General features: G+C 46.5%; 1 protein-coding gene across 1 annotated transcript; it reads left to right on the top strand.

The window, feature by feature from the left end:
* The first annotated feature begins 14,293 nt into the window (after positions 1-14,293).
* LOC123449315 (mitotic checkpoint protein BUB3.1-like) lies at positions 14,294-23,705 on the top strand. Its single transcript, XM_045126496.1, has 9 exons — positions 14,294-14,607; positions 14,721-14,851; positions 18,679-18,761; positions 19,862-20,128; positions 20,798-20,873; positions 22,784-22,864; positions 22,951-23,029; positions 23,111-23,211; positions 23,299-23,705. Exons 1-9 carry the CDS (start codon positions 14,473-14,475, stop codon positions 23,381-23,383), a joined length of 1,038 nt encoding a protein of 345 aa, XP_044982431.1. The 5' UTR covers positions 14,294-14,472; the 3' UTR covers positions 23,384-23,705.
* The last annotated feature ends 3,494 nt before the right edge of the window (positions 23,706-27,199 follow it).

Here is a 27,199-nt window from a genome sequence, read left to right as displayed (position 1 = left end):
AATAAAAGAGGCCAGCGAAGCCCATATACAAAAAGAGGCCAAAGATGCCCACCAAAAAAAAGAGGCCAAAGAGCCCACCAAAAAAATGAGAGAAAAAGAGAGAAGGGACAATGCTACTATCCTTCCACACTTGTGCTTATTAAGCACCATGGTCTTCATGATTGAGAGTCTCTCGTTTTGTCACCACCATATAGCTAGTGGGAAATTTTCATTATATAACTTGGCTTGTATATTCCAATGATAGGCTTCCTCAAATTTGCCTTAGGTCTTCGTGAGCAAGCAAGTTGGATGCACACCCACTAGTTTTCTTTAAGAGCTTTCGCATACTCTTAGCTCTAGTGCATCATTTGTATGGCAATCCCTACTCATTCACATTGATATCTATTGATGAGCATCTCCACAGCTCATTGATATGCCTAGTTAATGTGACCATCTTCTCCTTGTTTGTCTTGCAACCTCCACCACACTCCACACCACTTATAGTGCTAAAACCATGGCTCACGCTCATGTATTACTTGAGAGTTGAAAAGGTTTGAGAAATTAAAGGTGTGAAAACAATTACTCGGCCAATATCGGGGTTGTGCATGATATAAATTCGTTGCGCAATGATGATAGAGTTGGGACTAACTTATTAATTCAGTGCCAAGTGCCAGTTCCTGTTTTTCTGTGTTTTTGACTCTTTTCATATCTGATTTTGGAACGGAGTCCAAACGGAATAAAATCCCCGAAATAAATTTTTCCAGAATGGAAGAAGATCAGGGGACTTGAGGGCCAAGGCAGGAGAGCCACATGGGGCCCACAAGCCCTGTAGCCGCCACCAGGGGGCGGCGGCTACCTGGCTTTTGGCCTCCGTGGCGCCCCCCCTGACCTAGCTCCTTCGCCTATATATTCCCTAAAATACAGAAAAAATAGGGGAATCCACGAAAACACTTTTTCGCCGCCGCAAGCTTCCGTTTCCGTGAGATCTCATTTGGAGACCCTTCCCGGTGCCCTGTTGGAGGGGACTTTGGAGTTGGAGGGCTTCTACATCAACATCATCGCCCCTCCAATGACTCGTGAGTAGTTCACTTCAGACCTACGGGTCCGTAGTTAGGAGCTAGATGGCTTCTTCTCTCTCTTGGATCTTCAATACAAAGTTCTCCATGATCTTCATGGAGATCTATCCGATGTAATCCTCTTTGGCGGTGTGTTTGTCGAGATCCGATGAATTGTGGATTTGTGATCAGATTATCTATGATATATATTTGAGTCTTTGATGATTTCTTATATGCATGATTTGATATCCTTGTAAGTCTCTCCGAGTCTTGGGTTTTGTTTGGCCAACTAGATCAATGATTCTTGCAATGGGAGAAGTGCTTGGTTTTGGGTTCATACCGTGCGGTGACCTTTCCCAGTGACAGAAGGGGCAGCAAGGCACGCATCATGTTGTTGCCATCAAGGGTAACAAGATGGGCTTTTATCGTAGATATGAGATTGCCCATCTACATCATGTCATCTTGCTTAAGGCGTTACTCTGTTCTCATGAACTTAATACACTAGATGCATGCTCGATAGCGGTCGATGTGTGGAGTAATAGTAGTAGATGCAGAAAGTATCGGTCTACTTGTTTTGGACGTGATGCCTATAGATATAATCATTGCCATAGATAATGTCACGACTTTGCGCGGTTCTATCAATTGCTCGACGGTAATTCGTTCACCCACCGTCTACTTGCTTTCATGAGAGAAGCCACTAGTGAACACTACGGCCCCCGGGTCTATTCACACCTATCGTTTCCACTTTCGCTTTTACTTTGCTTTGTTTCTTTTTTGCTTTAAGTTCTCACTTGGCAAACTATCTATAAGGGATTGACAACCCCTACATAGCGTTGGGTGCAAGCTCTTTGTGTTTGTGCAGGTACTTGTGACAATCCTTCACTGGATCGATACCTTGGTTCTCAAAACTGAGGGAAATACTTACCGCCGCTGTGCTACATCACCCTTTCCGCTTCGAGGGAACACCAACGCAAGGATCCAAGGCCACGGGGGAATCCTTTGCATATTTGCCAAGGAAGTCCCTAAAGGCGTAGCGGTAGCAGAAGGATTCCTGGTGCCGTTGCTGAGGAGTACCAAGACAAGAATAGTCTCCCATCAGCACGCTTGTTTCTGGCACCGTTGGAAGGTCTTTTGTTGCAGTAACAACACCCAAAGGAAATTCAAAGCAAATATTTTCACTAGGTGTAGCAGGTTGAGGAGCAACTATTTGTGCTTCCGTTCGAGGTGGAGATACCCCGAACAAGCCCCTCAAAGGATTAGTATCCATAGTGACAAGTGACAATAAATATCAACACACTATATGAATGTTTCCTTACCAAATTCCACTTACCAAAGGGGCTTCACTCCCCGACAACGGCACCAGAAAAGAGCATTGATGACCCACAAGTATAGGGGATCAATCGTAGTCCTTTCGATAAGTAAGAGTGTCGAACCCAATGAGGAGCAGAAGGATCTGACAAGTGGTTTTCAGCAAGGTAAAATCTGCAGGCACTGAAGTTGTCGGTAACAAGTGATTGTGTGGTGAGATGATTCGTAGCAAGCAACAAGTAACAAAAGTAGCAACGGTGCAGCAAAGTGGCCCAATCCCTTTTGTAGCAAGGGACAAGCATGGACAAAGTCTTATAGGAGGAAAAACACTCCCGAGGACACACGGGAATTTCTGTCATGCTAGTTTCATCATGTTCATATGATTCACGTTTGTTGCTTTGATAGTTTGATATGTGGGTGGATAAGTGCTTGGGTACTGCCCTTACTTGGACAAGCATCCCACTTATGATTAACCCCTCTTGCAAGCATCTGCAACTACGAAAGAAGAATTAAGACAAAGTCTAACCATAGCATTAAACTAGTGGATCCAAATCAGCCCCTTACGAAGTAACACATAAACTAGGGTTTAAGCTTCTGTCACTCTAGCAACCCATCATCTACTTACTACTTCCCAATGCCTTCCTCTAGGCCCAAATAATGGTGAAGTGTTATGTAGTTGACGTTCACATAAAACCACTAGAGGAAAAACAACATACAACATATCAAATTACCGAACGAATACCAAATTCACATGACTACTATTAGCATGACTTATCCCATGTCCTCAGGAACAAAAGTAACTACTCACAAAGCATAATCATATCCATGACCAAAGAGGTAATGAGTAGCATCAAGGATCTGAACATAAACTCTTCCACCAAGTAATCCAACTAGCATCAACTACAAAGAGTAATCAACACTACTAGCAACCTTACAAGTACCAATAGGAGTCGCGAGACGAAGATTGGTTACAAGTGATGAACTAGGGTTTGGAGATGAGATGGTGCTGATGAAGATGTTGATGGTGACGAGTCCCCTCCGATGAGAGGAGTGTTGGTGATGACGATGGCGACGATTTCCCCCTCCGGGAGGGAAGTTTCCCCGGCAGGATCGTCCTGCCGGAGCTCTAGATTGGTTCTGCTCAAGTTCCGCCTCGTGGCAGCGGCGAATGCACGAAAAAGCTCCTCCTCGGTTTTTTCCTGGACGAAACCCTTCATATAGCAAAAGAGGGGGGCAAGTGGGCCTGCAGGGTGCCCACAAGCCCTCATGGCGCGGCCTGGGGGGTGGTTGCGCCGTGCAGGCTTGTGGCCACATGCACGCCCCCCTCTGGCACTTCTTCGGCCCAGTATTTTTGATAAATCGGGAAAAAAATCCTCATTGATTTTTACGGCATTTGGAGTTGCGCAGAATAGGTATCTCAACTTTGCTCCACTTTCAGGCCAGAATTCCAGTTGCCGGCATTCTCCCTCTTCATGTAAACCTTGCAAAATAAGATAGAAAAGGCATAAGAATTGTACCATGAAGTGAAATAACAGCCAACGAAGCGATAAATATCAACATGAAAACATGATGCAAAATGGACGTATCATTGGCCAGGGGACCATCTTCGACTGTATTGACTTACAAAGGGTACGAGATAAATGGGAATACATTTTACACGATCGCCCAAGATCAATAGAGCACCAACCAAAACAGTGGTGTCCGCTTTGATGCAGCGACCAAGTGGGGAAAGGACACATATTATGGTTACATAGTGGACATATGGGAACTTGACGATGGACATGATTTCAAGGTCCCTTTGTTTCAGTGCAAATGGGTCAATCTGTCAGGAGGCGGGGTACAGGTAGACCCACAGTACAGAATGACAACAGTGGATCTGAACAATCTTGGTACACAGATGAACCATTCGTCCTAGCCAATGATGTGGCGCGGGTTTTCTATGTGAAGGACATGTCTACCAAACCAAGAAAAAGAAAAGATAAGGAAGCAAATACATCATACGATGAGCCAAAGCACCACATAGTTCTTTCAGGAAAAAGAGACATCATGGGATTGGAGGGCAAGACAAACAGGTCTGAAGATTATGAAAAGTTTCATGAAATTCCTCCCTTCAAAGTCAAGGCTGACCCAAGCACCCTGTTAAACGATGAAGATTATCCATGGTTACGACGCAATAAGAAAAGGACACAGGCGAATAAAAAGTGAAGACTTTCTCTCCACAACTAGTATGTTGATGCCTTTGATCTAGAATATCACTGCAGTTACATGTGAAGAAATGAAATGCCTTTTGTAACAGTTGAGTTTTGGTCCGAAACCCTGATACTTCGAAAGAGATTGTCCGTTTTGTACACGAAGTGCATCCAGTTTTTTCCGTAACCCTCTCAACTTTTTAGCACATGTTATGTGGGTTAAATGATGATACCATGCCAACTTTCAACCTTTTTAGTGTTCATTTGTAGTGCTTTTCAATTTCAGGGTCATTTAGTTCAAAAAAATCAATAAATGCATGGAAAATACCAAATGAAGTCAGAAAGGGTTGAAAATTGATGATGTGGCTTTGAATGGTGCATTTTGAACACACAAAAGTCTGGAGTTCAAATAAGTTAAAAAAATGAAATCCCTTTGTAACACATGAGTTTTCGTCTGAAACCCTGATACTTCGAAAGAGATTGTTCGTTTTGTACACGATGTGCATCGAGTTTTTGCCGTAACCCTCTCAACTTTTTAGCACATGCTATGTGGGTGAAATGATGATACCATGCCAACTTTCAACCTTTTCAGAGTTCATTTGTAGTGCTTTTTAATTTCAGGGTCATTTAGCTCAAAGAATGAACTAATAGCAAAAAGAATGAACTAGAAAACTTTTACAAAACTTTAATAGCAAAAAGAATGAACTAAAAATAATCAATTAAAATATGTTGTTATGATCAGCTAAAACAAAACTATAATATTCTTCAATAGCAAAAATAATCAACTCAAAAGCTTTTATAAAACTCTAATAGCAAAAAGAATCAACTAAAAAGCTTTTATAAACCTCTAGTATTTTTGAAACTAAAATTATATAAAATTTATGCAACTAAAGTTATCAAAGTATTTTTTGTTCAAAACATTAATAGCAAAAACATTTTTCATAAAGTATTTTTTGTTAGAAACTTTAATAGCAAACTAAAATAACAAAATATGTTTTTGATTAAAACACACATTTTAAATAACCTGAAAATTACCAGATTGAATATAATGAAAAAACACACTAATATTAAATAGCAGGAAAAATAATCACTCAAAAACCTACTTTTAAAGTAAAGGTATGCACAAACTAGTGATTCACACAAAATTCAAACAATTCAAATAAACTATTCAAATTTGAAAACTAATGGCACTAACAAAAAATTATAATTTTTATGACCTAAAGCAAAAAGAATCACTCAAAAACACTAAGTATTTAGCTGTAAGTAGAAACAAAAGAAAATAAATAAAGCAAAAATACTGGAAAAAAATGCCGCCTACTCGGATTTGTTAGTTGGGCCAGGATGCAGGCCCATAGCAGGCCCAGTAGGCCCACAGTCAAAGATACGTGTTTAGTCCCGTAGGCCTGCATTAGAGAGGAGCTCAAAAGGGGAGGCGCACCAACGCTTATAAAACAACAATTGGCGCCCTTCGACTAGCGAGGTGGGTCTAAACGTCCACCCGCCCGACGCCGTGCCAGCCGTAGCCCTTTAGTCTCGGCTGGTGGCTCCAAACGGGACTAATGCAGCCTTTTAGTCCCGGTTGGTGGCACTAACCGGACTAAAGGTCATTTTCAGCAGCCCAAATGGCGGGAAGCACAGACCTTTGGTCCCGGTTGGTGGGACGAACCGGGACCAAAGTGTTGCATTGGTTCCGGTTGGAGCCACCAATCAGGACTAAAGGGTTGGGAATATAAGCGGGACTTGGGGAAATTTTCCAAATTCATCTGCAGTTGCCCCCGACGTCGCTGAGCACATCGACGCCGCCAGGCTGGCCGAGCTCGACGTCGACACCCTCTGCCCCATCGACCTCGTCGTCGACGTCCCCGCCCACGCCCTCGGCGCCGCCCCTGCCCAGACGCCGCCGTCGCCCCGACCCGACACTGCCGCCGCCCCGACCCGACGATTTTTAGTAAATATTGTATCATTATTTCTGTATAAGGAGTATGGATTCATAATTTGATTTGGTTTCATCATATATACCAAATTATTTCAACAAGGTATTTGTATATACCATTTGATCCAAACTTCATGTGAATGCAAAATAGAGACTAAATATATTAATTTACGTTTAGGAAATGACTAATATAATGAAAGTGGAGATGTTTAGATGAATACATTATGATATGATGGAACCAAAGGAGATGCACAAAAGTGCAACCGTCGAACCATGTAGAAAAGCTCAACCACATGACTATTTTCTTTGTGCATGATTTAATAGTACTTGGATATTAGGCTTTTGTCTTTTTACGAGAAAAATTGGAACGACAAAAAAGTAAGGAAAAATGGTCTCAGGTGCGTGCATATATATGGGTTCTCTTTAAAAAGGTCTAATTTTTGTTGTTGTTTATTATATGAGGCTCTTTCATCTTATATATAAAGTAAACTTCTTAATTACTCTAGAGACCGGTCACAATAGATGCCCAAGTGAATGAACAATCAACAACAAATATTCTCAATGTGCTGAAGGCATTATATACGAAGATTAGAGTCGATTCAATAATTTTATTTATTTAAACTAAATAGAGAACATTTGAGTTTATACGTCATTTCATATTACCAACCGACAAAAACAGCAACAACCACAAGAGGCAAGATTTCAGCAAAGCAGAGTACACACAACTTTTGTCCTCTTCACTATATTGCAAACTTCTCTTAAACCGCTGAACCAAACAGCCCCAAATTTGGTAGACAAGTAGACATGTGAGTTCCTGAGATCCCCTCAAAATTTCAGCTCAATCGGACACAGTTTGCCTATCCAAGTTGTCCGTCTCCCAAAACTACTTTGTTCTGAAACTGCAGCAGTCAGAGTTGACAAAACCACTCTCAAATCTGATGCTCCACTGACCCAATCCTCAAACCAGCTAACCAGATCGAAGTACTCAAAGTAAAGAATGAGCTCACCAAGTTTGGGGTCGATCCAAGCACGTTTGAGCCTCGAAACACTAGCTTGAACACTGTCTAGTCAGATGCACCAAATCTGGACAGAACCTCCACTTCTTCTGCTTCCTCTCTCAAACAGGTTATGTTTTCTCTTGTGTGATCTCTCTCACTCTCGGAATGGCAGCCACCATAGGCAGGGGTGGAGTGGCTAGGGTTTTCTTCTTGCTTCCCTTCCCTTGAAAGCACTCTCAAGCTATATCTTGTAAGTCATGGGAATGCATTGTCAAGTCCCGATTCATTCATTCACAAAACATAAATCATATAGTAAATAACGAGCTCCAACAAAAATATATTTTGTGCATGTTTAAAACATAGAAGCTTGTGTAATTTGGTTATTCATACAAGGAGCTGAAATATTTGCAGAAACTATGGATCAAAGAGACTTGGAACAAGAACAGTTGTTGGGGGAGATAATCCTCGCCGGACATGATATCTTCTCGTATCTCAACGACACCGATGGTCTGGAAGGAGAGGATGATGGCTCGGGTGATCGAACAATGGAGGAGGAAGGACATGATCATGATGGCTCCGATGACCGAATGCTAGAGGAAGAAGGAGACCATGATGACGGCTCTGGTGAACGAACGGATGAGGGAGCTGTTGCAAAGTACGTCGAGGTATATATATTAATTAAGCATGTGCTGACTAGCTAATTGATGCATTAATTGTTTTGGTATGTACATATATTAACTCTTCTTTCTTCCTTTATAGCCCTCCGGATCGAGCCAAAATTTGGTAACGAGGCGAGGCCCGAAGAGAAGGTTGCGCAAGGATGAAAGGTTCACGATCACAACACTCGCGGATGATGGCCTACCGATTCAACCCAAGCGGACCAAGGACGCATTTTATGCTTAGTGCGGAGCTATTGTTAGGGACAACATCCCGATTAGCATCAAGCGATGGAATAATCCTAAGGGCGACGACGTTCCTGAAGGTGATTATGTCACCGATAGACAAAAAGATGATCTTTGGACCGCGCTGAAGGAAAATTTCACCCTACCGCCAGAGGAGGATCTGAATAAGCCAGTTATGGAGCCACTGGTCAAGGCGTGTGCTCTTAAGAAGATGGCAGATCTATTCAAGAGGTGGAAGAAAGAGTTGGAATCAAAGTTTGTGGCCTACAAGACATCAGACAAGAGTAAGAAAATGTCAGAGACAAACAAGAACAATGCCGCAAAGAAGTAGTATCACCATCACACGGGTCAGGTGGCTACCTCAAAGCCGATGGTTGTGGGACAAAGCTGAGAATGACCTGATTGCTAAAGGGGTCGAACCACAAACATTGAACTGGCCAGACCATTCAAGGACTTGGTTCTTTGGGGTTGGGGGAACTTTGGACCCTGAAACAGGGAAGTGCCGTTGGACGGACGAGCAACTTGCAATACCCATCAAGAAGCTTCAGAAGTATATCACCGCAACGCAGGAAGGGACGTTCATTCCTGACAGAGAGAAGGATGAGCTGACTGAGGCCCTAGGGAATGCTGAGCACCCTGGACGAACACGAGGCACACCAGTCTCCGTTCCATGGAAGGTTGGATTTCCCGACGCTAGTGGTTACAGAAGCCGGGAGATAAAGAGGAAAGCGGAGCTGAGCGACATGCAGAAGATCAATGCAAGACTACAAAAGCTAGAGGAACTTGAGAGCCAGCGAGCTACCGGCCAACCATCTCAGCGACACGAAGCTACCCCAGAAGGTACTTTTCACTGCCTTCCGATTCCACATGGCTATGATATTGTGATGGTGGATGAAGTAATGGAGGGATTTGAGGAGCTCAAGCTTGACCACCCTACAGGTGAAGGGGAGAATCGGCTGGTTCGTGCTCAGAGGAGTACATGTCTATGGCAGAAGGAGTACATCAAGCTTCCAAACTGGACGCCTCCTCCTCCTCCTCCTCCGGCGAATCAGGGCACTCCACCTCCTCCTCTGGCGAGTGATCACGGAACTCCGCCTCCTTCTCCGGCTCCTCCGACACATGAGGGCATTCCGCCTCCTCCTTCGCCTACTCCGGCGCGTCAGAGCAGTCCGCCTCCTCCTTCGCCTCGTCGACAATGGCGGAAGACAGACGCCGTCACTCCGGCTCCTCTAGCGCGTAGAGCAGTCCGCCTCCTTCTCTGCCTCGTCAGCAACGACAGAAGAGAGATGTCGTCTCTCCAATAGCTAGCAGTACAAGCAGAGGCGGGAGGCAATTCAGATACGGTCCATCTCTCAAGCCTGTGGAAAAGTTACCGTATGAGAGGACCACGCAGGAAAACGAGGACATATGTCGTGCCAAATTGAGGGACCATTTTGCAAAGAAAACTCCACATTCGAAGGAGAAGCTAGATCCGGTGAAAGTGAAGCGCACTATCAATGCCCTAAAGTGACCACCATCGCCTCCGGTGGATTCCAACTATGACCGCATTCTTAAAAAGACATATGAAGCAGCGAGGCAGTCGGGAAGTACTTCCAGTGATGCAAGGTTAGCAGAATGAAGAAGTGGGAAAACAATTCCCCAGCTCGGTGAACAGGAGAAGCAATCGTGCTCCCCGCTCAAGGTGTCTAGAGATATCATCGCTAATCCTGCGGGGATGGTGCCTGGTACCAATCCTCGTGATTACTTGGGGGATGATGTAATTTTTCAAACAACCGAGGTAACAAAAAAAGAATATAAATTCGTGCACACGAAGCCTCTCGTAAAACCTGATCATCCTCCTCTAACAACGATGATGCACAAATTGCATGTGTGGTACATGAGAACCTGCAGGGAGTCTCGGAAAGACACTATGTATGTGGCAGTGAAACCAGAGCACGAATTCATTGGACTTCCCGTGATCCCTATTGAATTTGTGGAGTTATTTCAGTTATACAATCAACTGGCCCTCAACAAACAACTCATGACTTTCTACTGTTCGTAAGTATTACTTCTATAGTTAAGTCTCTAGCTCAACTCGTTTATTGCATGTATATATAATTATCCTCACTATATTATGCAAATTGAAGATCGTCGAATGCAAAAAAGCAGGAATCTTCGATGTTGGGTTCATTAGCCCAGATGCCGTAAATGAATGGACGGTACGAAACTCAATCAAAGAGACCGAGGAGAACTTGCTAAAGCCGTTACTTATACATCAAAACAAAAAGGAAATATTGTTTCCTTACAACTTCAAGTGAGTGTTGTTGTCTTCTCTGTATACTCGGTTTCGCTTACTCGAGGTTAAGTAATGTAATTGCCGAGTTATACATGCATGCGCAGTTTCCACTTTATCCTGCTATCCATTAAACTTGACGGGGCATTAGTAATTGTCTTAGACTCAAGACGTAAAGATCCTGAGGGTTATGCGGACATGACTACAATGCTCAAGAACTAAGTTCAGTCAATACCGAGACCATAGTGGCATGCAACTTTCGTTAATTTCCTGATATCAAGTAATCATTTTCTTTGTCTGGCAGGGTTTGGAAGAAGTTCACCAAAAAGGTTCCCGGTCTAAACAAAGAGTTGCGATTTACGCACCCCAAAGCAAGTAGTACTAGCTAGTTTCGCGCATCTCTAATTGATTCAAATTTTCATCAATATATCATTACCATGCTTGCTTATCAGTTTGACTAAACTATATTCTCGTAAAGTGCTTGTACCAGAAAGAAGGAACTGTTTTATGTGCATACTACGTATGCGAGTTCATTCGTCACTCGACCTTTGAGCGGGGCTTCTCTGACAAACAATTTCAAGTACGTAAATAACATTCACAATTTTATTTTATATATTACCATCAATTGTGTTGAGCTTTATTCATATATATGCATGTATTGACCCCCTTCTTTAAATTAGATCTGACAGATGCAGGATGAATTCCTACCATATGATCGCATACGAGCAATTCAAGAGGAATTGACGGGATTCTTTCTTGACCACGTCATACCTAAAGACGGAGAATACCATGTGGATTGGTGATTGGATCTTAGGTAGATGATGTTAGGGATTGTAAAAGATGTTGTATTATATATATGTAGTAGCGTGAGATAGATATACGGAAACTTGTTGTTCGACCAAGCACATAGAAAGAGAAGAAAGAGATGTCACTTCTCTCTGTATATGTTCAGCACGACGATCTTGTGTAATTAATGGTTTCCTTCATTTTTTTATTAGCTAGCGTCGAGTTCTCTCTATATGTATAGTAGCTAGCGTCGACCAAGCACGGAGAAAGAGAGGACACTTCTCTTTATTAGCTAGCTAACACAATATAAAACCCCTAAATTAACCCTCCAAAACCCCCCAACCCCCTCCTTAAAAAAACCCAGCTCCTGCCAGGTGCTGACGCGTGGATGCCCTTTGGTCCCGGTTGGTGCGACCAACCGGGACTAAAGGACCTCCTGCCTGGGCTCCCCGCAGCGGCCACGTGGAGACCCTTCTGCCCGGTTGGTAAGCGAACCGAGACTACAAGTTTTGGGCTTTAGTATTGACCCTTAGTCCCGGTTCTCGAACCGGGGCTAATGGGCCTCTAGAACCGGGACAAATGGGTCATTTTCTACTAGTGATCTAAGAACGCAAGGAAACATTATCACTTTATACGAAAAATACCGACCACCTATTGACGGCGTGATCTTGATGCATTTTATAAGTTGGGCCCATCCAACACCATTGTTACCTTAACAATGTGTTCTCATTATTGCACGTATCCTTGTTACAATAACAATGCCAATGGTTACTAAAACAGAAGCATCAACAATACATGAGCTAGTCCAAAGGTTTGACTATGGATTTGCTCGGTGTTTATTTTTCCACACACGCGATGCAATCAGGTTTTTTCCGAGTCTTATATTCAAGAAGCGCTGCAATCATAGAACTTAATTATGGACATGTCAGTGGAATAATACAAACTTATCATTACATCTAGGGTATATTTCCAACAAGGCTAAGTGCAAAAGAGTCGTACTAGCAACATAGGTACAATCATAAACACTTGGTATGAACTCTGAGAAAAGATCTAAACCATAGTCCTCAAACAATCCACTAACTCAATAGCTCTTAGATTTTTTCAAAGCAACGACATCACCATGATTTCATTTTTTCTACTACCGGTCCTTAATGAGTGAGTTAATCCTAGAGAGCGAATCCAGTTTTACACATGTCATAATTGCCACTCATTTTGTTCCGGTACTTCAGATCTAGGTTCCCTTATAAACCCTCTCTGTTTGCTCCGACACCTCTAAGCATAACATTTTTACACTACTCTTTCAAAAAGCTTTGGTTTGCTTCTCTACCTGGTCATAGTTTAGGTCCGCCATTTTTGAGCAAACCCACCGGGTACCGTCGAGCTATGAGTTTGACATTCTACATAATTGTCATTTGAGAATTTCTCTATCTACTACTCCTTTCGTTCATAAATACAAGTATTTTGAGACATTCCACTACTAACTACATACGAAGCCAAATGAATGAATCTACACTTTAAAGTATGTCTATATACATTACTACAAACTTATATTTGGCTTCGTATGTAGTTCATAGTGGAATCTCTTAAAAGACTTATATTTAAGAACACAGGGAGTACATTACTACAGAGACATTGGTTTTACCTAGATTTCTAAGCTAGTTCTATGCACACAGAAAAGAGTTCTGCCTTTTTTATGTTCAAAACCACGACTTGATTATATCCTCTTACTTTTGAGTATTGTGTTACTCTAAATATCACCACCTCCTCCCATATGAGATCTTCCACTTCGCCATCATGGAAATTCATCCTTTCCAATAGATCTCCCACCGGTTGGTTCATGTCCTTCAATGAACTGCTTAATTTCCTCCTTATCCTTCATCGATGTCAATATCACAAGACCTTATCACAGTCAAACCCTACATCACAACACCATACCAAGGTGGGGTAGGTGCACAAGACAACCCCATAGTCAGCTCGAGCGGCGTGAACTATACAGGAGGATGGAGGACGGTAGATGAGAGATAGTGACTCTTGACAAATAGTTGTCACCGGAGCCAAAGAAATCCAAGTTTTTCGATAGGGAAACAAAGTGCATGGTGCTTTACATTTTAACTTAAGTGTATACATGACTTGTACTACGATCCTTATGATACAAATGAGACACTTATTACCAACAAAATGTATGGTGCTTGACATGTTAACTTAGTTTTTTTTATCAAAACGTTTTGACCTAGTATTTTTAAGGTAAGCTTTAGTGATCAACAAGGTTCATAAGAACTGTCACAACATCATGAGGCTGAATGAGCCAAACATATCTGTCCATAACCACTTTAACTTTTTTTTTGAGTGAAGCACTTTAACTTTTTTTTGAGTGAAGCACTTTAACTTTTTTTGAAATACTTTTGTTTGAGCGAAACACTTTAAGGTAGTGATGTTGTTTCTTTAATGGCTTTACGAAAAGGAAAGTTCGATGGCCCAATGCAATTTAAGCGGAAGGACGACGTCTCGAACTCTTGATTCAGCCCATAGTTTTTTTTAACAGGGTTCAACCCACGTTTTTTTAACAGGGGGAGCAGCCAGCAGCACATCGGAAAAGTCCAATCTATGACGTAATGGCATCTTCTTCAGCGTTCTTTTTCCTCCCGCTGCCTCCGTTCCATTTTTTTTTGAAATACTTTTGTTTGAGCGAAACACTTTAACGTAGTGATGTTGTTTCTTTAATGGATTTACGAAAAGGAAAGTTCGATGGCCCGATGCAATTTAAGCGGAAAGACGACGTCTCGAACTCTTGATTCAGCCCATAGTTTTTTTTAATAGGGTTCAGCCCACGGTTTTTTTAACAGGGGGCAGCAGCCAGCAGCACATCGGAAAAGTCGAGTGTATGACGTAATGGCATCTTCTTCAGCGTTCTTTTTCCTCCCGCTGCCTCCGTTCCCCGTTCTCCGCCGCCCTCCCGCTCTCCTCGCTCCGCTCGTTCTGGATTCAAATTTCGAATCCCCCCACCCTGCACCAAATACCTGACCCGATTCCTTTCCCCCCTCCCCCCCACCATGAGTGACGCACCCGGCGCACCAGCCTCAGCTATGGGCAGTGGCAGGGAGCTCGCCAACCCACCGTCGGACGGCATCTCCAACCTCCGCTTCTCCAACCACAGCGACCACCTCCTCGTTTCCTCCTGGGACAAGGTCAGCCGCCACGCGCCCCCCTCCGTTCCTCTGTTCCGGCAAGGCGTAATAAACCCTAGCCGCCTGATCTGGCCGATCTGACCTGGTTTGGGTGCTTGGGCGTTCTGTTCCAGACGGTCCGGCTATATGACGCCGAGGCGAACGTGCTCAAAGGGGAGTTCGCGCACCCCGGGCCTGTGCTGGACTGCTGCTTCCACGACGACTCCTCCGGGTTTAGCGCTGGCGCCGACCACACCGTGCGGAGGTGAGGGCTGCTGTGTTTTTGTGTTTTCTATCTACGCCTTCGTTGCGTTGGATTTGGGGAATTGGCAGGGCCGTTTGTATAATCGATTGGGTAATAGATCTGCAACCATTTCGGGATGCCTAGGCTGTGTTTCGTTGGTGATGAAGAGATATGCTTCAATTTTTAATTTTTTTGGTGAACGCTCTATAAGGTTTGCGTTGTAAAAACATCTAGGAAAGGGGCCTAGTTGCTTGGATATACCGGTGCATAGTTGCATCTATGTTCCATCAGAAGTGCATATAAAGAAGTAATTTCACTAACTGTCAGTTTACAGAAGATCCCAGAGACTCGCTTGGAAAGGCTGCTATACCAAACATTACCATTTAACTACAAATAAAGACTGAAGCAATTAAGTTCAGAAAAGAAGTTAAGCGCGCGCGCACACACACAGATACAGACCCATGAGGGAGCCATGGCTCAAGAGATGAACAAACACACATTGACCGCATCGTTGAAAGAGTAAAAAATTGGATCACCCCACCTGCTTGTGGGGATTAAGGCACTTGCTGTGACGCGTCTGTAAGAAAAGATGCATGGTGACGAAGACTCTGGGTCAACATCTCTATGGTTGACAAGTCCTGGGTTTTTAAGAGGGGCCTTCATAGATGCAAAAATATATCTTCCATGCCCACTTGGCCATTAGACACTACTCCCTCCTTTTCGGTTTATAGGGCTCATCTCAAAAATTTCAGATTTCCATTATATTAGGCTCATTTTGAGTCTAAGTGAGTTAAAGTGCTTTGAGTCTCACGCCATATTTAATTCATAGAGTTTAGAGAAAGGAGATGAGTGGCTATGCATGCATTGTTTTCTACATCCACCATGCAAGTCCAATGAAAGGAAGGATGCTACATTTATTGCCTTGGAAATTGCATATGTGAGAAATATTTCATTGGCTAGTTTAAACTAGTGTCATCCACTCACAATTCACCTTGGTTGATGAGATTTCAGATTTGAGCCCTATAAACCGGAAAGGAGGGAGTAATTCGTAAGCCTTGATGCCAAGACCTCCCACCTCCTTGGGAGAGCAAATGGTGCTCCAACACATCATGTGATATTTTGAGAGCCTTGTTCCTTTGCCCAAAAGAATCTAGATCGGACCTTGTCAAATTCTCATGATGTCCATCTTGTAACAAATAAAATCCGCGTTATCGCTTGCGATGACTACCACCTTGTCGAGCACCTTAGCCATCTCTTTGATGATGGGCTCCTTCCTTAGCTTGTCTAGGATGTTGCTAGTGTGCACCCACACCTTCTGAAACAAAGTGCTGGGCCTAGGGCCTGCCATCGTCTACCCAACTGAGGTCAGGATCTTATTCAGACGTAAGGTGATGTCGACATTGCGCTGACTAAAGCGGAGGCTTTCCTTGTAGGGAAATATCACCGAGAATGTGTCTTGGCTAGTTTGGTAGATTTGCCGGCCCCAACTCTTGACGAAGTGGTTTGAGTTCTTCCTTGATTACAACAACCATCATGTCCCTGATTTCACCTTGATTGATGCGGCATTGAGGATATAGACTGGTTCGTTGTTGTCATCCATCTCTAGGTAATGGAGCTCAAGCTCGCGCATCCTAAACCCATGATCTAGGTCACGTGTCCCACCAATATGCAGGTGAAGCAAGTTGGCGGTTGGCTACACTAGGAGAGGAAGTGCCCATTCTGCCCGTAGTTGAAACACGCGACCTTGTTGAGAGGGTGGATGCAACACCCAATGGTTGGCCCCTGCTGTACTGCTCCGTGCACCGCCACCCGTACCCTTGGTCCTCTTCTTCCCTCGTCATGCTTTAACTGCGACGAACCCTAGGTGTCGGGCCACGTTTGCCCACGCCTTCTCTACCTGGAGGCAGCGGACTACGTCGAAGAGGATACATCCTCTCCAGAGCTGGCGGAGGAGACGGAACCGGCCGCTGCAACCGCCCTCGTGGTCTCCCTCCATGCCCTAGCAGGCATCCGCGCGGAAAAGACTATGATGCTGCCAGTGACGGTAAATGGGGAGCGTCTCCTAGCTCTCATAGACACGGGCTCTACACACAACTTCCTGCCTGAGTCTACCATGCGTCGGTTGGCCCTTCAACCAACCGGCGGAGAGCTGGTCTCGGTTACCGTGGCTAACGGTGACCGCCTTTGCTACCACGGGATTGCATGACATGTTCCCATCATCATTGGCGACGAGCACTTCGCCATTACTTGCGTGGGCATTGACTTGGGCTGCTTCGAATTCATCCTCGGCGTGGATTTCTTGCGGACCCTCGGCCCCATCCTTTGGGACTTCGACGCCCCGACCATGACATGCTTGCGTCAAGGCCACAAGGTATAGTGGAAGGGTGAGGGTGGCGCGTCGTCGACAGTTGCCCCACCACAGTTGTCGGTGGCAACCGCTGATTCAGAACCGCCCCTATTGGCCCGTCTCCTGCAACATCACAACGATCTCTTTGACGAGCCTCAGGGCCTTTAGCCCGCCCGAGTATGCGACTATCGCATTCACCTTCTTCCGGGTACATCGCCTGTCGCCGTCGGCCATATCGCTACCCATGGCTGCAGAAGGATGAGCTGGAACGACGGTGCGCCCTCATGCTTGCCTTGGGCATCATCCGGATCTTTACTTCGCCGTTCTCGGCCCCGGTGCTCCTCGTTCGCAAGCCAGCCCGACGGCTCATGGCGCTTCTGCATCGACTACCGTGCTCTCAACGCCGTGACGTCAAAGGACAAATTTCCCATATCGGTCGTGGAGGAGCTCCTAGACGAGCTTCACGGGGCCTGCTACTTCACTAAGCTCGACTTGCGTTCGGGTTATCATCAGGTTCGGATGCACCCGGACGACATCGCAAAGACGGCGTTTCGCACGCATCATGGCCACTTCGAGTTTTTGGTGATGCCTTTGGGCCTCTCTAATGCACCGGCGACATTCCATGCCTTGATGAACGACGTACTTCGGCCCTACTTGCGACGGTTTGTGCTCGTTTTCTTTGATGATATTCTCATCTATAGCTCCTCTTGGGCAGAGCACTTGCAGCACATCGCCATCATCTTCAACGAGCTTCGGGCACACCGACTCCACCTTAAGCGCCCAAAGTGCTCGTTTGGCACGACATTCGTCGCGTATCTCGGCCACGTCATTTCAGCGGAGGGAGTCGCCATGGATGCCGACAAGATCGCCGCGGTCTCCTCTTGGCCAACACCGCACTCACCGCGGGCCCTCCGCGGCTTCTTGGGACTGGCCAGCTACTACCGGAAATTTATCCGGGAGTTTGGCCTTCTCGCCGCGCCGCTCACACGGTTGCTCCGCCGCGACACCTTCTCATGGGACGAGGAGGCAGCTACCGCCTTCCAGTCACTAAAGGAGGCTCTTACTACCGGTCCGGTCCTCCAGATGCCAGATTTCGAGCAGCAGTTCATGGTTGACTGAGTGAATTGTCTGCTGATTTGACCTTCTTGTAGAATCACACATAAAAATATTTATGCTGGGAAAATTGTCCAGTTCTCGTTAAGATTATTAGTGGTGCATGAATCTTAGTTTGAATGTTTCATGTGAGACTTATGAGCAATGTGCCCGTAATTTGATTTACATTATGTTGTAAATGTTTCATGTGAGACTTATGAGCAATGTGCCCGTAATTTGATTTACAATATGTTGTAAATTGAATGCTGGCAGGCAAGAGTAACAACATTACTAAGCTGAACGTTGTTTGCAAATCAAAAATTTCTTGTTAATTCCCTGCTTCTGTTATTATCAGTTACGTCAATATTTAGTAATACTAAAAAGAAACATGCTGAAATAACTTCTCCAGATTAGCATTTACTTCGTCAAAGGAGGATGTTCTCGGGCGTCATGATGCTCCAGTTCGTTGTGTGGAGTACTCTTATGCTGCAGGTACTTGTAACTAAATTCCTATTGAATGCTCTTGCGTCTATGTTTTTGGATGTACATTTTCAGGACAAACAATGATGGAAATTGATTCAGTTATACCATAGGTTATTTACTGTAGTAATCATATCATCATTAATGATACAGTTGATTTTAGATGGAGACTTACGAACTGAATCCTTTTTTATTCTTAATGACTGTAGATTTTTATTCTTTACAAGCTTGCACATCTAATCTTGTATATAATGATCTTAGTTTCTAATTTTCACTTTGATTATATGTTTTTTTCATGCTTGCTGGCTTGTTGACATTGCTTTATCCATTTGGATGGAAGTTTGGTGGATATCCATTTCATTGTACATTATGATAACTAGAAATTCTTTCTTCTAGGTAGTCATGGCTGCTTGGCCTAGTATTGATTTGGTTTGTCCTGTTGCGTGTTTGAATATTTGATTGGTATTTATTTTGAGTACGTCAGTGTAGCCTCCATTGCCCCTAATTTAAGGGCAATGTTTCTGAAAATTTGAACTCCCATTATTCCGTGCTGTCGACTCTCATGAGAGTTTTTATTTTCTGATTGGGACTCATGAGAGTTGCTGTCATCTATATACGGTCAAGGTTGGCAAAGAAATTCTTCAAGATTTAATAGGGCAATGAAATCCATTGAAATCCTGTTTTAGTTGAATCATCTAGTACCATATATGTTTGTGTTTGAACCACATACAAACTGTTATAATAAATTTACTCAGAAACATATTTTAAAATAAGAAGGAAGTTCTTGTGTTTGAATTTGTAATTGATGGTACAGGATGATTTCATTAAAAGTTTAAAACAGACAGGACATGGAAATTCTGTGTATGCCAAATGTTTGCTACGAGAAAAGGGTAAAAACCAATGTTCCGGGCCTATATTCCTTGAACTGCCAGACAGACTGGGCTAGGTATTGTTGCTTACTTCGGAGTAATTTCTAAATATTGTTCATTATGTGCAAATATTTGTAGGATGTGCCAAATATTATCTAAAATGATTTCCAAAACTATTATCTGGCTATTGGTACATCAACAGAATAAAAAATTGACTTTCAGTCTGTATATTTATCTATTTAGGACAAGTCATCACTGGCAGCTGGGATAAGACAATTAAATGCTGGGATCCCAGAGGAGTTAGCGGACCAGAGCGGACACTTGTTGGGACATATGCTCAACCAGAGCGTGTATATTCTATGTCACTGGTGGGAAATAGGTTGGTTGTGGCAACAGCAGGAAGACATGTCAGTATTTATGATTTGCGCAATATGTCTCAACCTGAGCAAAAAAGGGAATCCTCTTTGAAATATCAAACACGCTGTGTTCGATGTTTCCCCAACGGAACAGGTAATTTTTTTCCTCTTTACTGCAGTTGCACTGCATGACTACATGTTTCCCATTATCACCGTCATTTTAACCATAAAGAAACATTGTGTACATTATCGTTATGCGGTTGCTTTTGATAAACCGCAATATCCGTGCTTTCTTTGAAAGCTACCCCATGTCTCTCCGGTTGTGCTTGAGCTTCCATGTGCGTTATAAATCCAATCTTTTCAGTGTGCACATAAGAAAAATCATGAACCTGAATTTTATAAGCTAATCTTCATTCTATAGAATTTTGATTTGAATCTTATGGAATATGCTCCTCCAGGTTAAACTATTACAAAAATGAAGCTTTTATGTATATAAATGGTACAATATTAGTGCTAGATGCCGTTAATACATGAATTTAAACATTACAAAGCAGGCTCCAAGCACTTAAATATAACTATACAAGCATGAAAAAACAGGAATGAGCTATGCAGTCATACGGTTAGTGCCACTCAGGAAAATGTAATGACTGTATTTTGAACCTTCAAGTACCAACACATAAGCGGCTGTAGTCACCAGTATGCTTACCAGAGCAATGTACCAACTGCAAGTCTGCAACAATTATGCGGCTCAAGCAGCCTTGATTAGACTAATCTTTCTCTCTCTATATATATAGTTAAGCTTCTGAAATTCTGCTTGCTTCAGGGTATGCTCTAAGTTCTGTGGAGGGACGAGTGTCTATGGAGTTCTTTGACCTTTCTGAGTCGGCACAATCTAAAAAGTATGTTTTCACCACCATAGGTTTAAGGCATTTTTTTTGTGTATTTGTAATTATTTTATATTCACAGTTTCTTCAATGCTTCTAATAGTGTTCTTGGAATTTAACAGTTTAAACAATTGATGAAGAACATCTTTAGGTTCCGTAGCTTGGTAATGTATTTGACTGTATCTTACTCCCCCCGTTCCTCAAATGAGGGTGTGGAATTTGTCTGGTTAAGACCAACGAGGACTCACCAGAAACACTTCTCGACCTTTTTACCCCTGGTTAGCCACATGTTTGAGCAGTTATTAGCCCAGCACACGAACCCCCACACTCTTTGCATGCAGAATGCATGAGCCAGTTTGAGTCGTCGTTGCTTTGTTGGTCACATGCAAGACCAATCGATTTTTCCATTTATGCATGTATGTGGGATTTATGGCGAGAGAAGCAAATGGTTCCTTAGCACTAAAGGCCAGCGTGGAAGGCAGAGAATTCTGCTGCAGTTATGAGAGAGGTAGACAGGCAGGTCCCAGATACAAGCCTGAGTGGATAACAGTGTGTTCAACACACTCAGGCAATCAAGCAGCGCTTCATTCCAGCTGGTTTTATATATTGATGCTGACCATAGGGTGTCTGCAATCCCACCAAGATATAACACACCTTTCATATATTAGAAATGCGGAACACTGAAAAGAGTGGTCAAACTTGTTCATTACCAGTAGTAACATAAACTACAAGGGCTCCAACCTGGATTATTTGCTTGAATTTCAGTATTTTGAATTCAGCATTGCGTTGGTAAAGTCGGTATAGTGATCTTAACTTTCTATATGATCAAAACATTATTCAAGTGGGCAAACTCATATGGCATACTATTCTAATGTACAACTGACAGTCAACGGTTCAACACTATAACCATTCCTTTAGGGCGTGTTTGGTTGCCTGGGTGGCTCTAGCCTGCATCGCATGAGGGATCCTGGGTGAGTGTGGCCTGGTTGAGTTGATGCAGAGATTGGTTGAGATGTGTGTTTGGTGGATTGTGTGATATTACTGCATGAGAGATGCTATATACAAGAGATGATGTTTGGTAGACTGCATTTGAGCTCAAGTTTGTGATCAACTCAACCGACCAGAGGCGAGGCGAGGCGATCTCCCTCCCCGATCCAGATCGGGGCGACGGGAGCGGAGGCGCTCGGTGGCGGGGCTGGTGGTCGGAGGGCATGGCGGCGCGGCAACCGGTGGCGAGGCGATCTCCCTCCCCGATCCAGATCGGGGCGACGGGAGCGGAGGCGCTCGGCGGCGGGGCTGGCGGCCGGAGGGCATGGCGGCGCGACAACCGGTGGCGAGGCGATCTCCCTCCCCGATCCAGATCGGGGCGACGGGAGCGGAGGCGCTCGGCGGCGGGGCTGGCGGCCGAAGGGCATGGCGGCGCGGGTGGCGAGGCGACCTCCCTCCCCGATCCAGATCGGGGCGACGGGAGCGGAGACGCTCGGCGGCGGGGCTGGCGGCCGGAGACCGACGAGAGGCGGCCGATGGTGGCTCACTGGCCGACGGGGACGGCGGCAAGCGGCGGCTGGGGCTCCGGCTGCCAGTGCCCCTGCGTGCCAGAGGGGATGGGAGGAGAAGGGCGTTTTGCACAACTCTAGCATGCATCCAAGGAACAGCCGAATCCGGCGTAGCTCTTAGCCTGGCTGAGAGGGTACTTTTTGCATCAGTTGGGCCAGGCCCAGATGGCCATACGGTTTACCAAACAAGCTGAAAATTGCATCTCAGATGCCATGAGCTGAAAATTGCATCTCAGATGCCATGCATTGTGTGCAGTCTCACCCCTTTCCTGCAAAGTTCCTAAGCTCAAAGATACAATACTGAACTATGGTGTCACTGAATGTCCAGTTCAAAATACTTGTTTACTCATTGTTTAATTTCCTTTACAGGTATGCTTTCAAGTGTCACCGGAAATCTGAGTCTGGCAGGGACACTGTTTATCCTGTCAATGCCATTGCATTCCATCCAATGTAAAGTTTTGATGCTTAATTTTCTTGGTGATCTCTCATAGGTTTATCTGTTCTGAGTTCCTTGCATTTTCATGTATCGCTTGCAGATACGGCACATTTGCCACTGGAGGCCATGATGGATTTGTGAACGTGTGGGATGGCACGAACAAGAAGAGATTGTATCAGGTAACCGAGCGATAGTTTTCCTTTGAGAATACGATTATCTGAAGTGGTCTGGGTGTTCATGATTTTATATTTTGATCGCAGTACTCAAAGTACGCGTCAAGCATTGCCTCTCTGTCGTTCAGTAAGGATGGGCATCTGCTTGCTGTGGCATCAAGCTATGGCTACGAAGAGGGAGAGAAACCGTAAGACTGAACTTTGCCTGCAATTTTGCTGTCACTACCCACTAACAGGACATAGAGTTGACCTACCTGTTCTTTTGCAATTTCCAGCCACGAGCCTGATGCAATATTTATCCGTGGGGTGAATGAAGTGGAGGTTAAGCCGAAGCCCAAGGCATTGGCCGCGCCGCAGTAGTACCGCAACCATTTGGCAAGAAGGTAGTCAAACGTATCAGGTGTGTTGTCTGGGAGAAGACATTATGCGGAGAGCAAATGCGAGGCGTTTCTTTATCTGGTTAACTTTGTAGTGTCAATTGCACTAGTTGACGGAATCCCTTCTCTATGTTGGAGTCAAATGGCAGTATCCATATCTGACCATTTCTGTGTGTTGTTTGGCATATATTAATGTCTAGAAATAGTTGCTTGGGAGTGGTCATATTCCAGCTCGTTTTATATTTTGATGCAGAAACTGTTAAACTTGGAGTAGTATTTAGCTTATAACCGATTTGGGTTTGCAATTTTAGCTTATTAGAGTAGATGATAAAAAAAAGTCTAAATCTGTCGCACTTGTGGGCTGGTGCTAATTTGATCGGACGTATGCACATGAACCCATCGGTTGGTGGAGCATGTATAATAAGATGAGAGTAGAAGCGTGCGCTAGTACTGGCCACATCAGTTTTGTACATGAACCCATCGGTTGGTGGAGCAGGTATAATAAGATGAGAGTAGAAGCGTGCGCTAGTACTGGCCACATCAGTTTTGTACATGAACCCATCGGTTGGTGGAGCATGTATAATAAGATGATAGAAGCGTGCGCTAGTACTGGCCACATCAGTTTTGTGTCGAGTTGAGAGAGAGAAGAAAGTAGATAACAGTGTTCTAAAATTATATTCAGCCGTGGTATAAATTGATGTGGGCTGGATATAATTGGCTCTATATAGAGATAACGTAGTGGAACTGGCCCTTAAGTGCATCCGCTAGGGTTTCTTGCAGCCGCCGCCGCCGCTCCCAGCCCCTCACTCCGGCACAACCTGACCTCCCTACGGCGCCACCTCATCTCCCTTGGGCTCATCCCCCGCCAGCTCACCTCACTTCGGCCGTGAACGTCGCCCCAGCCTCGCCCCTTCTTCCTCGTCGCCAGAGGCCACTTCCAGCCTTACCCGTTCCTCCAGCCGTCGTCCCGCTCCGGTGGTCATCTCCTGCTCCTCCCGCCGACCCGTCCCTGCCCCTCCCTTTCCCAGGTGCTGGACGGAGCCCGGGCAGTAGCTCGTCGTGTTTGACGAGAGAGAAGGATTATGTTCAACGCACTTCATTAGGCTCATGGCTGGGGTGTTATATACAGTTACACAGCCAGGAGCTGATCGTGCATGCGGCACTGCATGTCTCCACTAACCCACGCGTACAGGCACAACTCTAGCCTCCACTACTCTACAGAACAGGCAACGGCCAGCGGCGATATCGCATGCAGGAGGCCCAGAGAGCATGCGATAATAGCGGCTGGAACCGTGGCTTAACACCCCCCGCAGTCGCGACGTCGGCGGAGGCGACGCAGAGACTGGAACGAAAGTCAGAGAACACCTCCGAGGGGAGCCCTTTGGTCATGATGTCGGCGAGTTGTTGGCGAGTGGGGATGTGGAGGACGCGGAACTCGCCGAGGGCGACCCGCTCACGGACGAAGAGGATGTCCAGCTCGACGTGCTTGGTGCGGCGGTGATGAACCGGGTTGGCCGAGAGGTAGACGGCGGAGGCGTTGTCGCAGTAGACCAGTGTAGCCTTGGTGACGGGGTTGAGCAGTTCGCCGAGGAGCTGGCGTAGCCAGACGCACTCGGCGACGGCGTTGGCGACGCCGCGATACTCGGCCTCGGCGCTGGAGCGGGAGACGATGGCCTGACGTTTGGACGACCAAGACACGAGCGAGTCGCCGAGGTAGACGCAGAAGCCGGAGGTAGACCGGCGAGTGTCGGGGCAGCCCGCCCAGTCAGCATCTGTGAACGCCCGAAGGTCCAGAGTGGGCGAAGCGCGAAGGTGGAGACCCAGGGCAGGCGTGTCGCGCACATACCGGAGCACACGCTTGATCAACCCATTGTGGCACTCACGGGGATCGTGCATGTGAAGGCAGATTTGCTGGACGGCGTAGGCGATCTCCGGCCGCGTGATCGTCAGGTACTGGGGGGCACCAGCAATGCTGCGATAGGCGGAGGGATCGTCAACACGCGGACCAGCGGCGGTGGGCAGCTTGCTCTTGGTGTCGATCGGCGTAGGAGACGGTCGGCAGGTTTCCATGCCGGCGCGATCCAGGATGTCGGCGGCATACTGTTCCTGGCAGAGGAAGAAGCCAGCCGGTGTGCGCGTGACGCGGATGCCGAGGAAGAAGTGCAGCGGGCCGAGGTCCTTCATGGCGAACTCCGCGGTGAGCTGGTCGATGACACGGCGAAGGGCGGCAGGTGACGAGGCAGTGAGCACGATGTCGTCGACGTAGAGGAGCAGGAAGGCGATGTCGGGGCCGTGGCGACGCGTGAACAGCGAGGAGTCGGAGCGAGTCGCAACGAAGCCAATGGAGCGGAGGAAGCCGGCAAAGCGCAAAAACCAGGCACGCGGAGCCTGCTTCAAGCCGTAGAGGGACTTGGAGAGGCGGCAGACGTGATGAGGTTTGGTGGCGTCGACGAAACCGGCGGGCTGGAGACAGTACACCTCTTCGTCCAGCGTGCCGTGGAGGAACGCGTTGGACACGTCCAGCTGGTGAACGGGCCAGCAGCGCGAGGCGGCAAGGGTCAGTACGGTGCAGACGGTGGCGGGCTTGACGACGGGCGAGAAGGTCTCGCCGTAGTCGATGCCGGGGCGCTGGCGGAACCCGCACACGACCCACCGCGCCTTGTGACGTTCGAGAGAGCCATCGGCGTTGAGTTTGTGCCTGAACACCCACTTGCCGGTGATGAGGTTGGCGCCGGGAGGCCGAGGCACCAGTTCCCATGTGCGGTTGCGGACGAGGGCGTCGAACTCGGCGCGCATCGCGGCAAGCCACCGAGGATCGCGGACAGCGACACGCACCGAGGAGGGCACCGGCGAGAGCGCGGCAGAGGGAGTGGTGGCGACGAGGCCAGCACGGTAGCGCGGGTTCGGACGAAAGGTCCCGACCTGCGAGCGCGTGATCATGCGCGGCGGCGCGTCCGCCGGAGCGACGGGAGACGGAGGTGCAGACGAGTCCGAAGGGCTGCTGGAGCTGGAGTGGTCGGGGTGGGCTGGAGCCGTGGAAGGTGGAGACGCAGGACGTGCGGGCCGAGCAGGAGTGGCGGGTGGAGGCCCTGGGAGAGGCAGGGAGGGGCGCGACGGGGTCGTGGGTACGGACGTGAGCTGAGGCACCTGCAAGACGGGCGGCGCGAAGGAAGGGAGGGGTGGTGGTGGGGAAGGAGTGGGTGGTGGTTGCTGTGCAAATGGGAAAACGGCCTCGTCGAAGAGGACGTGGCGGGAGGTGAGCACGCGGCGAGTGACAGGGTCGAAACAGCGGTAGCCGCGATGATCAGAGGGGTAGCCGAGGAAAACACAGGCGAGGGAGCGCGGCGCGAGCTTGTGTGCGGCCGTGGAGGATACGTTGGGGTAGCACAAGCAGCCAAATACACAGAGAAGGGAATAGTCAGGAGCGACGCCGAGCAGGAGCTCGTGGGGAGTACGCGGCTGGGTGGCATGGCAGGGGCGGCGGTTGAGAAGGTACGTGCCTGTGTTGAGCGCCTCAGCCCAGAAACGGGGGGGCATGGAGGCATGGAAGAGAAGAGCGCGGACGTTGTTGTTGAGCGTGCGCAAGACGCGCTCCGCTTTGCCATTTTGCTGGCTGGTGTAGGGGCAAGAGAGGCGAAGGTGGGTGCCGTGACGAGCGAGCAGTGTGCGGACGGAGGCGTTGTCGAACTCACGGCCATTGTCTGTCTGCAGGGAGAGAACGGGCAGCTGAAACTAGGTCCGAACATAGGCATAGAAATCGAGGAGAACGGCGAAAACATCAGATTTCTTCTTGAGCGGA

This window comes from Hordeum vulgare, chromosome 4H (assembly GCF_904849725.1).
Source record: "Hordeum vulgare subsp. vulgare chromosome 4H, MorexV3_pseudomolecules_assembly, whole genome shotgun sequence".
Lineage (NCBI taxonomy): Eukaryota > Viridiplantae > Streptophyta > Magnoliopsida > Poales > Poaceae > Hordeum > Hordeum vulgare.
Note: the sequence above shows the minus strand (reverse complement) of the source record. Positions and strands in the feature narration are given on the sequence as shown.